The sequence below is a fragment of the Taudactylus pleione genome, unplaced genomic scaffold (genome assembly GCF_031769625.1).
Source record: "Taudactylus pleione unplaced genomic scaffold, aTauple2 ptg000109l, whole genome shotgun sequence".
Taxonomy (NCBI): Eukaryota; Metazoa; Chordata; class Amphibia; order Anura; family Myobatrachidae; genus Taudactylus; species Taudactylus pleione.
In genome coordinates, this window is record NW_028284511.1 from 12,914,855 (window position 1) to 12,927,334 (window position 12,480).

At 43.7% G+C, this 12,480-nt stretch overlaps 1 protein-coding gene across 1 annotated transcript in view; it reads left to right on the forward strand.

The window, feature by feature from the left end:
- Positions 1–11,337, forward strand: part of LOC148525283 (4-galactosyl-N-acetylglucosaminide 3-alpha-L-fucosyltransferase FUT6-like) — an 87,481-nt gene extending 76,144 nt beyond the window's left edge. The window contains exon 3 of the mRNA XM_088471084.1: positions 10,664–11,337. Within this exon, the coding sequence (XP_088327210.1) occupies positions 10,664–11,337 (674 nt within the window). The remainder of the gene's footprint in view (positions 1–10,663) is intronic.
- Positions 11,338–12,480: the final 1,143 nt, after the last annotated feature.

The window sequence follows — 12,480 nt, forward strand, 5'->3', positions numbered from 1 at the left end:
AATCTCATGAACTTACCTTCTGAGGAAACCGGGACCCTCTATCCCGGAGAAACGCGTCAAGGAAAGGAATACTACAATAGCTCTGTTAGACTATTTATGCACTGGACTTACACTGTTCAAGTTCATGAGATTGCCGTCTCTCTATTGAGCCCTTGGAACTCTGCACCAGCCATGCACCCAACTGGCACCGAGTCGCCTGGGAACAGATGGTTGCTATACAGCCGGATTATCACAGGCCCTCAGGCAGCTACTGAACCGTGACATTGAGATGGAATTCCTGCTAGCCGCCTTGATTAGGCTGACTTTCCTGCTGACAGGCGGGAGAGTGCCCATCACACACACAGAGAATATCCCGTGTTGCTGGACGGTGAAGTGCTGCACCCAACACAGGACCATTTGGGGTAAGTGTGTGTGTATAACAGATATTGTACCATAACGGGTACATAGTTAATCATTTTTATCTTGGACGAACTGTCTTACCTACACATTCTGAAGGACATACCAGTTCTTAGCTCATTTGAAATGTCCAGTGTTTTTGGATTTTATCCATACTGCCACAGGTATCAGGACAGTTAGCATTGCTATACCTGTGTATGGCACACATTCACCAGCTGTGTCAAACACTGCTCTAAAATCCCGGCATAAGGACTATGGGCCTGATTCAGACCCGCTCGCGAGTGCTGAGCGCATGCAAATGAGTTGATGTTGGCCCAGTGCGCCTGCGCATGAAGGAGCCGGCCCCGTCATGCGCATGCGCGAGACCCGGATAGCGACAGGCAAACAGTCGCTCCGGGTCTCGCACCAAATGGGGCGTGCTGTCGATAGTGAGTGACAGCACGCCCCCTTTGGTGGGCGTGCCGGGGGCGTGGCTGCCCAGACGGAGGCATTCCCATGGGAACACCTACCGTCTAGGGCCGGCCCCACTGACATCACAAGTGATGTCAGTGGGAGAGCTTTCAGCTCTGATAGAGCCATAAGCACTCCAGGGCTTGCGACAATGAGACCCTACCACAAGGGTCTCGTCGCAAGCCCAATGGACGTGATGGTCTTGACCATCGCGACCATCTTCCTAGCCACTCGCTATAGCTGTGGGTGGTCACCCACAGCTATGCGAGCGGCCAGGAGGCCGCTCTAGAATTAAAAAGGACGGCCCTGATTCAGAGTGTGCGCTCTGTCAGAGCGTCCGGCTCTGAATCAGGGCCTAAATCCTCTCTAATCATCCGTGCACTGTCCCACTTTACAGAGAGCTATATAACCTGTATTGACATGGTGAGTCAATACGTTTTATTCAAGTACACTGCATACCACATTTCTGTTATTTATTGTATTATGTCTATTGTTTTTTATTAAATTGTTTTCATAGTATCTATTGGCCTTTTTCAAACAAGCGCTTCAACATTATTTGTATATTCAGCAACCATTACCTTCCCCACACCCACCACCCATTCCCCTGAAGAATCCATGAATCAATGAACCCCATATTAAACTAGTCCCTCAATTACCCATCAACCCCTCCCCTGAGAATCCATTAACATATTCCTCTCCATCCCATTATCATTTCGCACTTTCATCCACTATATCAGCTCCCATAAAGCTCTCCCTACACAGCACTCATTATCCTATTCACCCATTAATATCCCCATTCAGTACTTAATAATGTCCCCTTCACAGTATTAATGAACCCATTTATTAAGCATTTCCTCTGCCCAGCACCCATTAGACACGTTCCATTAAGTCACCAGTCTATTGTTAAATTGTTAATAAAGTCTTATGAGTATTGATATAAAGTTCAGAGATGTGTTACTATAGTTTTTACCACTTAACTGACAAAGTATTTTTCCAAAAACCACTCCGAAATTGTCGTTTATTTTTATGATTGCATTAGGTTAAGAACAGCTTTTTAAAACTTATCCAACACGATTTTGTAAAAAAAAATATTTTTTGAACGCTGTATACCATAATAATGGCAATTTTTATGGTATATAGTAGTGATGGCAATCAATAGAAACATCGATTGTGACCACAGCTGCCAATGTTTCCTTAACATCAGTTGGGGGCTGCCATATATATATAGACATACACATATATATATATATATATATACACACATATGCACATATATATACAGTATATATATATATATATATATATATATACAGATATATATATACACACATATGTGTGTATATATATATATATATATATATATACATGCATATATGTATATATATATATATATATATATATATGCACACACATATATATATATATATATATATATATATATATATATATATCAGTACAAATGTCCACACTCTGCGCAATGGTGTCCTGTACAATCCAGACTTTTTCTTCCTTTTCTCTTAAGATGTATTGCTGCTTAATCCCAGTCCTCCTTATGCTTGAGGAAGGTATACAAAGACTAGAATGCAATCACAGAGGGAAAGAGTAAACATGAGAATAGTATAAAAACTAGGGGTGTGCACCAGCCACTTTTCGTGTTTTGTGTTTTGGTTTTGGATCTGGATCTTTCTTCGTGTTTTGGATCTGGATTGGTTTTGCCAAAACCACCCTTCTGTGTTTTGGGTTCTGGGTTTTGTGTTTTGGATCTGTATGTTTTAAAAAAAAAGCATAAAAACAGCTAAAATCACAGAATGTGTTGTTTTTTCTGCTCCTATGCTATTATTAACCTCAATAACCTTAATTTCCACTAATTTCCAGTCTATTCGGAACACCTCACACCTCACAATAGTGTTTTTATGTCCAAAAGGTTGCACCGAGGTAGCTGGATGACTATGCTAAGCGACACGAGTGGGCGGCACAAACACGTGACCCATCTAGGAGTGACACTGCAGTGGCAGACAGGATGGCAGTTTGAAAAACTAGGCCCCAAACTGTACATAATGCAAAGAAAAAAAAGAGGTGCAAGATGGAATTGTCCTTGGGCCCTCCCACCCACCCTTATGTTGTATAAACAGGACATGCACACTTTAACAAACCAATCATTTCAGCACCAGGGTCTGCCACACAACTGTGGCTGAAATGATTGGTTCGCTTGGGCCCCCACAAAACAAGCTGGCAATTGATCTGTCCCTGCACAAAATGGCTCTACGGAGGCAAGATGTCGTCCTCATCCTCCTCATCCACCGATTCCTCACCCTCTTCAGTGTTGTGTACATCCTCATCCTCACAGAGTATTAACTCGTCCCCACTGGAATCCACCACCACAGGTCCCTCTGTAAGTTCTGGAGGCTGGTCTCCCTGGAAGAGTTGATAATTCATTTTTATGAACATCATCTTCTCCACATTTTGTGGAAGCAACCTCCTATGCCTTTCGCTGACAAGGTTCCCGGCTGCACTAAACACTATTTCGTAGTACACACTGGAGGTTGGGCAACTCAGGTAAAATAGAGCCAGTTTGTACAGGGGCCTCCAAATTGCCTCTTTTTCCTGCCAGTACAGGTATGGACTCTCTGACATGCCTACTTGGATGCTGTCACCGATGTAATCCTCCACCATTCTGTCAATGGTGACAGTATCATATGTAGTGACAGTAGACATGTCAGAAATTGTTGCCAGGCCCTTCAGTCTGGACCAGATGTCCAAACTTGGTCCTGCCTACCCTGCATCACTGCCAGCGGGTTGCTTAGGATTCCTAAGTTTATTCCTGGCAGCCCCAGTTGCGGGAGAAAATGAAGAAGGAGCTGTTGACGTGTCACGTTCTGCTTCAGCTGACAGTGTTTTCACCAGCAGGTCTTTGCACCTCTGCAGGCTTGTGTCGGCCGGAAAGAGAGACACCACATAGGCTTTAAACCTAGGATCGAGCACTGTGGCCAAAATGTAGTGGTCTGATTTCAACAGATTGACCACCCTGGAATCCTGGCAAAGTGAATGAAGGGCTTCATCCACAAGTCCCACATGCCGAGCGGAATCGCTCCGTCTTAGCTCTTCCTTCACTTTCTCCAGCTGCTTCTGCAAAAGCCTGATGAGGGGAATGACCTGACTCAAGCTGGCAGTGTCTGAACTGACTTCACATGTGGCAAGTTCGAAGGGCTGGAGAACCTTGCACAACATGGAAATCATTCTCCACTGCGCTTGAGTACCCCCTCCTTTGCCTATGTCATAGGTGGATGTATAGGCTTGAATGGCCTTTTGCTGCTCCTCCATCCTCTGAAGCATATAGAGGGTTGAGTTCCACCGCATCACAACCTCTTGCTTCAGGTGATGGCGGGGCAGATTCAAGAGAGTTTGCTGGCGCTCCAGTCTTCGGCACACAGACGCTGAATGGCGAAAGTGGCCTGAAATTTTTTGGGCCACCCAAAGCATCTCCTGCACGCCCCCGTCGCTTTTCAGAAAATTCTGCACCACCAAGTTTATTGTGTGAGCAAAACATGGGACGTGCTGGAATTTGCCCAGATGTAATGCCCACACAATACTGGTGGCGTTGTCAGATATCACAAATCCCCAGGAGAGTCTAAGTGGGGTAAGCCACTGGGCGATGATTTCCCTCAGTTTCTCTAAGAGGTTGTCGGCGGTGTGCCTCTTACTGAAACCGGTGATACACAGCGTAGCCTGCCTTGGAACGAGCTGGCGTTTCTGAGATGCTGCTACTGGTGACGCTGCTGCTGTTGCTGCGTAAGGTGATACTTCTACCCAGTGGGCTGTCACAGTCATATAGTCCTTAGTCTGCCCTGTTCCACTTGTCCACATGTCCGTGGTTAAGTGGACATTGGGTACAACGGCATTTTTCAGGACACTGAGGACACTTTTTCTGACGTTTCTGTACAGTCTCGGTATCGCCTGCCTAGTGAAGTGGAATCTAGATGGGATTTGGAACCAGGGACACACTACCTCCATCAATTGTCTAAATCCCACTGCACTAATGGCGGATACCGGATGCACGTCTAACACCAACATAGCAGTCAAGGCCTCAGTTATACGTTTTGCTTCAGGATGACTGCTGTCGTACTTCATCCTCCTCGCTAAGGACTGTTGGAGGGTCAATTGTTTAGTAAAAGTAGTGGTGTTCCTACTTCCTCTCTGGGATGATGAACAACTCCCAGCAGCAGCAACAGCAGCAGGAGGCGTAGCAATGCAGGATCCTACGGAGGAATCCCGGATAGGAGAGTCAGTCATGCCAGTGACATGGCCTGCAGGGCTACTTCCGATCCTGACTAAGGAGGAAATTGATGAGGAGGGAGTTGACGGTGTGGTTTGCAGGTGCTTGGATACAACAGAACAATGGGATGTAGGTGTCCCTGGACTGCTTACGGTCTTAGCCAAAGTTTCTGAACTTGACAGTAACTTTTTATGAACGTGCTGCAGGTGCCGTATAAGGGAGGATGTTCCTAGGTGGTTAACGTCCCTACACCTACTTATTTCACCTTTACATATGTTACATTTGGCAAGACAGTTGTTGTCCAGATTTGGATAGAAATATTGCCAGACCAAAGAGGTGGAATGTTTGGTCTTCTGCCCAGGCATGACCGTGATGGGCTTTTTCATCCCACGGACAACAACTGTCTCCCCCGGAGCCTGATTTAAACAAACCACATCACCATCAGAATCCTCCTCGCCAACATCCTCCTCAGCGCCAGCTACACCAGTATCCTCATCCTGTTGTACTTCAACAGTGACATCTTCAATTTGCATATCAGCAAGTGGACTGTCGGTGCTCCTTTCAGCACTTGCAGGCGGCGTGCAAATGGTGGAAAGAGCCACCTCTTCCCGTCCAGTGCTGGGAAGGTCAGGCATCGCAACCACCACCACACTTGGACTCTCCTTGGGGATTTGTGATATCTTCTTAGAACGCACAGTTCTTCGCTGTGCTTTTGCCAGCTTAACTCTTTTGATTTTTTTAGTGGGAGGAGGGCTTCCATTGTCATGTGAAGCTGAACCACTAGTCATGAACATAGGGAAAGACCTTAGCCACTCCTTGCCACTCCGTGTCGTAAATGGCATATTGGCAAGTTTACGTTTCTCTTCAGATGATTTAAATGTTTTTTTCAAGGTCATTTTCCTGAACTTTGCTATTTGGGATTGTATGTCTCCTCTACTCTGACATTGGGCACCGGCCTTGTCAGACGACGTTGATGGCATGTTATCGTCTATGTCATGACTAGTGGCAGCAGCTTCAGCACTAGGAGGAAGTGGTTCTTGATCTTTCCCTATTTTATTTTTATCTGAGAAAGTTTGGTCCTCCATTTATGTTATATTGATATATACGTGCGGCTAAGGCGCACACAAACACAGAAAATAATTTTATATTTTTGTTGGAGACGAGTGCACCTTGTGGGTTACACCACCCTTTAAGAAATGAGCCAGCCGGCCCTTTACTTATGGGACACAGGCGCACGCTTGGCGCTGCTCCTTTGTTGATGCACGTGCAGCCATAGTGCACACAATTCACAAACACAGAATTTTTTTTTTTATTTTGTTTGGAGTGTACTTTGGGGGTTACAGCACCCTTTAATGGTCAAGCCAGCCGGCCCTTTACTTATGACACAGGCGCACGCTTGGCACTACTTTGTTGATGCACGTGCGGCTACTGCGCACACAATTCACAAACACAGAAAATATTTTTTTTATTTTGTTTGGAGTGTACTTTGTGGGTTACAGCACCCTTTAATGGACAAGCCAGCCAGCCCTTTACTTATGACACAGGTGCACGCTTGGCACTACTTTGATAATGCACGTGCGGCTACTGCGCACACAATTCACAAACACAGAAAATATTTTTTATTTTGTTTGGAGTGTACTTTGGGGGTTACAGCACCCTTTAACGGTCAAGCCAGCCAGCCTTTTACTTATGGGACACAGGCGCACGCTTGGCGCTGCTCCTTCATTGATGCACGTGCAGCCACAGTGCACACAATTCACAAACACAGAATTTTTTTTTTTATTTTGTTTGGAGTGCCCTGTGGGGGTTACAGCACCCTTTAGTGGTTAATCCAGCTGGCCCTTTATTTATGGGACACAGGCGCACGCTTGGCACTACTTTGTTGATGCACGTGCGGCTACTGCGCATACAATTCACAAACACAAAAAAATATATATTTTTATTTTGTTTGGAGTGCCCTTTGGGGGTTACAGCACCCTTTAACGGACTAGCCAGCTGGTCTTTTACTTATGGGACACAGGCGCACGCTTGGCACTGCTTTGTTGATGCACGTGTGGCTACTGCGCACACAATTCACAAACACTAAAAAATTTATTTTTTTATTTTATTTGGAGTGCCCTTTGGGGGTTACAGCACCCTTTAATGGACTAGCCAGCCGGCCTTTTACTTACGGGACACAGGCGCATGCTTGGCGCTGCTCCTTTGTTGATGCACATGCAGCCACAGTGCACACAATTCACAAACACAGAAAATTTTTTTTTTTTTAGCACTTGGGGGGAGCACCCCTGACGGACAGAGCACCCCCTGGACAACACTACAGCACCCCTTTAGGACTGGGAAACTGCACAGGACTTTGGAGTGGACACAGCCCCTATGGACAACTGACTGCACAACACAGTCCAGCCAGCCCCTATGGACTTTGAAGTAGTGGACACAGCCCCTATGGACAACAGCAGCACAGTGCAGCACAGCACAGCACAACACTACACTGCACTACACTACACTACACTACACTACAACACTACACTACACAGCCCAGCCAGCCCTAACTCCCACCCTCCCTCTTCACTGTCCACAGCTGAGTGAGAAAATGGTGCCGACGCGGGTACCTTATATAGGATCCAAAACCTGCGAGACCCGGAAGGCGGGATGATGACGTTTTGCCTCGATTTCAGATCCGAGTCAGGCGGGAAAAGTTGAGCCTGACTCGGATCGGCCTCGGAACGGGGGGGGCTCGGGGGGTTCGGGTTTCAGAAATCCAAACCCGCTCACCCCTAATAAAAACACAATGTTTAATAAAATCTGCTCACATACAGTTAGAAGTTTCACATGTGATCTGGTGGGTCTGTAAACTTAGCCGGACATCTTCCGTACTCAGTGACCAGCCGCATACCGCACTGCCTCTGGAAGTAGACAGATGACTGTTTCACAGTCTCACAATTCCTGGCCATGCCTAACTAGTTTCATCGGAGACTTCATCAAGGGTGGGAGGTTAGGTTTTGGTACCAGGGAGCGAGGGTTAGGGGTAGAGGTAAAGGTTAGTCTAACCTTCTTTCCTTATGGGTGTCGGGATTCTGTCTGTCGGAATGCCGCTGTCGGTATACCCAACCCATGTAAACAGCCAGTACAGTATTTACCCTGCATGCAAAAAAAATTTATTTGCACCCCTTGTATTTCAATATGTTTTGTTTCAGATGCAAAGTTTTGTGATCTGTCTTACTCTATTCCCAAGTCTGAATCAGGCCCTGTGTTGTATATCACAACATCAAGTAATCCACACATATAAGCAAGTTTTTATTAACATGATTACCTACAATCAAAACAGGTTTATCCCAGAGCTTTTGACCCAAATAATTCCCTCTTTTCTATTTACTGCACATGTTATGTGGTAGGGCACCTCATAGTGGGTCAGCCAGCTAAGGATCTGTTCCTATTGAGCACTGTTTCCCTTTTCTTTTAATAGTTTAAAAAACAGTTGTCTGTAAAACAATAGTTTGCAAGCAGAATCCATTATAACAAATAGCATCCTGTTACACAGTGGATCTCTAAATTTACACAATTAATCTGTCAGATATTAGCAAATTAGTTGAGGTCTTTGCCCATGCTACCATATTCCATCTTAATTCTATTTTTTGCCAAACAGCAATTTCTCAGTTGAACTGTGAGGTTAAAGTCATCCATTCTTTATAGAAAACATTGTATTGACCTATCCAATAAACTGTGGATGTGAGGTCAAGCAGAACTGGACAAACAAAAGACTTTATGATCATGACAGCCTACTAGGTACAGCAAGTGTATTTACTTCCGCAGCAGCAACATCACCTGTAGCATCATCATCCTAATCCTGGCAGGATAATAGTGCTAGCACACAACACCAGATATTTCACAGACAATCCAGGGGTAAATTTACTAAGCGTTGGTTTTGTGTCAATGGAAACCAATAGGTATAGATGGTGTGTTTGTGTCTAAACAAATGTGTATTTACTATCCAACGACAAAACCAACTAAAAATAGGCCATAAGTAGACCAACATTTCCTGGTGGTTTTCTATAGGATAAAACATACCACATGCAATTTCAACATCACAAAACCCCTATATACCCACTCACACCAGAACAAGCATTGTCACATGGTGAGAGTGTAGTTTGGTGGCTGGAGGTAGAAGGTGAGAAATTTGTTACTTAGGGGTACATTTATTAAAGTGCAGGTTTTTAGAAGTGGAGTTGTACTGTGTAGTGCGGTCCGCACTCATTGCGGTCCGCACTACACTGACTGAAATGAACCATGAACTTGGACCCTGGCTGGACCCTGGCTGACCCCCCCTCCCTAGTCATGCCACTGGTAAACTTACATGTGAAAAAGTTGTTAATAAGTGCTGTTATCCAAATGAATGTGTTTTAGAACTCAAACATGCCTGTCAGTTAATAGTCTATTATTTGGACACAGTTTGTGAATGGTTTGCAAACTGATGCTTAGTAAATCTGCAGTTTCTATACTTGCCTATGTAAAATAATCAGTAGTTGGTCTGATGTTCTAAAGTGTTCTAAAGTCAGTCATTTGGTCGGTTTTCCATCAGTTTTGCATTCAGTAGGATTGCAAACCCAATGGAAATCTTACAAAAAAACAAAACTGACACTAATACCCCTTTCAGACATCTCGAGATGGCCTTCCTCAGCCAAATTCCTGGGTAGCCAAGTCTGTCTGAAAGGTACCTACCCGGGAACACGTTCCCAGGTAGCCGCCCCTTCAATCGACCAGGGTTTTTCCCGGGACTTATGTCCTGGGAAATTACCCTGCTTCTGTCTGAATGGTGCTACCCGGGAATTTACTACTCCCAGGCAGGGACGCTCTGCGCTGCTGCTCACCATCCCCCGCGCCAGTGGCTGTGGCACTGACAACTGAGTCAGCGACCATGGCCGGGTCCTCAGGCACAGAGAACCCCAGCCGGACGCCGGGGACACACACCGGCGCTGAAGACTGCCGGTGGGTCGCAGCCACAGCGTGCTGGACCACCAGGGCAGGGGCAATTATTTATTTTATCAACTATTTTAATAGTGGCTGCATTTGGATTGGATGGCTGCCTGCTGCATGATGATGACATCATCAGTGGCACCGGAGAGGGGATAGGTTAGGAAGAGCAGAGGAGAGGCAGGTAATATTTAAAACTAAAAAACCTGGCTTATGTCTGAAAGGGGTCTACCTGTGAATTTCCTGGGTAGACACTGTAGTGTGAAAGGGGGGTCTTGACCAAATACCCGGGAATTTGCACAGGAGAAATTCGCGGGTCTGAGCAGGAAATTTCCCGGGTTGTAATTCTGAAAGGGGTATTAGTAAATTTACCTCCAAATATCTACCTATTTACATGGTGTCTTAAAGTACCTTATAACATTCATTAATATGTGTTAAAAATAAAAGCCCATTTTCTCTGCAGAAACAATTACATCACATTGCCACTTTGATGTATTATATTCTATTTATTTCTCCAACAGTGACATCAGTTGTGAGAAACATCTACTCTTCAAGAAAATTAACATACCATACCAGTGTTTGTACATAATCAAATTGAGTATTTAGGAAGCACATTGTCTATAAAGAAGTCTTTTATGATATGTATTGCACAGTTGTGCTTTGCAGTCATTTTTTTTACACTCTATAACAATGTAGGTCGCTCAGCAATTAGTGATGTAATTAATTATTTAAACCTTAACATGGAACCAGTTGAACCTACTCGAATCATCCTGGTATGGACTTGGCCATTTGGTAATAAATTTCCCCTTAAAGACTGTCCACCCTACCTTAATATTAGTGGATGTTTCTATACAGATAACAGAACATTGTTTTCTTCTGCTGATGCAGTTGTTATCCATCACAGGGACATAATTTACTCTCAAAAACAACTTCCCCAGATGCCAAGACCACCAAATCAGTACTTGGTATGGTTTAACAAGGAGTCTCCATCTCACAGCCCAAACTTACACTTTATGGACAATCTCATCAATCTGACCATGTCCTACAGGGCTGACTCTGATATTTTCTCACCTGTTGGCTGGTTGGAGGAGAATAAAGAAGAAGTGTACTTCACTATCCCTACTAAGACTAAGCTGGTGGCCTGGGCTGTCAGTAACTGGAACCCAAACTCTTGGAGGGTGCGCTATTATCAGCAGCTTAAGATTTTTTTATCCATTGACGTATATGGAACCACACAGTACATGAACTGATAAAATGTATTAATAGGAAATTAAATAAAACCAGGAAATAACATGCATTCTGAAGCAGGCGGTCATAAACCACCGCAATTGAAATTAAATAAATTTGAAACCTATGTAGATCTCCAAAAGTTCATACGTAAAGTATCCCTAAAGAAGTACTTTCTCACCCAAAAAGGAGGAGAGAGTCAGAATTATAAAGACATTTTTAAACCTAAATCGAATTTTAATCCCACTTACAACAGAGGGTGTTTTATAGAAAGCTTCCAGAAAGCTGTCTGTTCTGAAATTGAGAAAGTAGACCCAACTTGGAATAAGATAAAGAAAAATATGAGTAAAAAAGAAAGAGATGCAATAAAAAGTCTGGAAAGTAATGAATTAATAACAATTAAACCAGCCGATAAAGGGGGGGATTGTCATCATGGACATTGGTAAATATGAAAAAGAAATTGCTCGTCAACTAAATGACAGAACCACGTACGAACCATTAAGGAGTAATCCAAGTGAACGTATAGAAAAAGAGTTGGGCCTATTGATTAATAAATATAAAGAGGATAACACTATTACAGACAATGAGGCAAAATATATCATTAAAGAAAACCCCTACTTTCCAGTATTTTACGTACTACCTAAAATTCATAAAAGTTTGAATGATCCGCCTGGTAGACCCATAGTAGCAGGTACGGATTCATTTACCTCTAATCTGTCTCACTATGTGGATCATTACCTACAACCAGAGGTAAATAAACTTAGGTCGCATATTAAAGATACCACTGATATTCTTACCAAAATTAAAGATGTGGAATTACAGGAAAAATGTATTCTAGTAACGGCCAATGTAAGCAATTTATATACTATTATTGACCACTCTATGGGTATTGAAGCTACAGAGTTCTTTTTAAACAAAAGTGAAATGGACAAAAGGAAAATGAATCTATTTTTAGAAAGTATTAAATTTATTTTAAATAAAAAAAATTTCTGGCACAAGGGCACTTTTTATGAACAAATTAGGGGTACAGCGATGGGTACCCAATTTGCACCGTCATACGCAAATCTGTTCATGGGGTTTTGGGAGGAACATTTTATCAGGACTAATAATGTTTTTAAAGATCATATTAGACTGTGCTACAGATTTATTGATGATATTATTTTTAT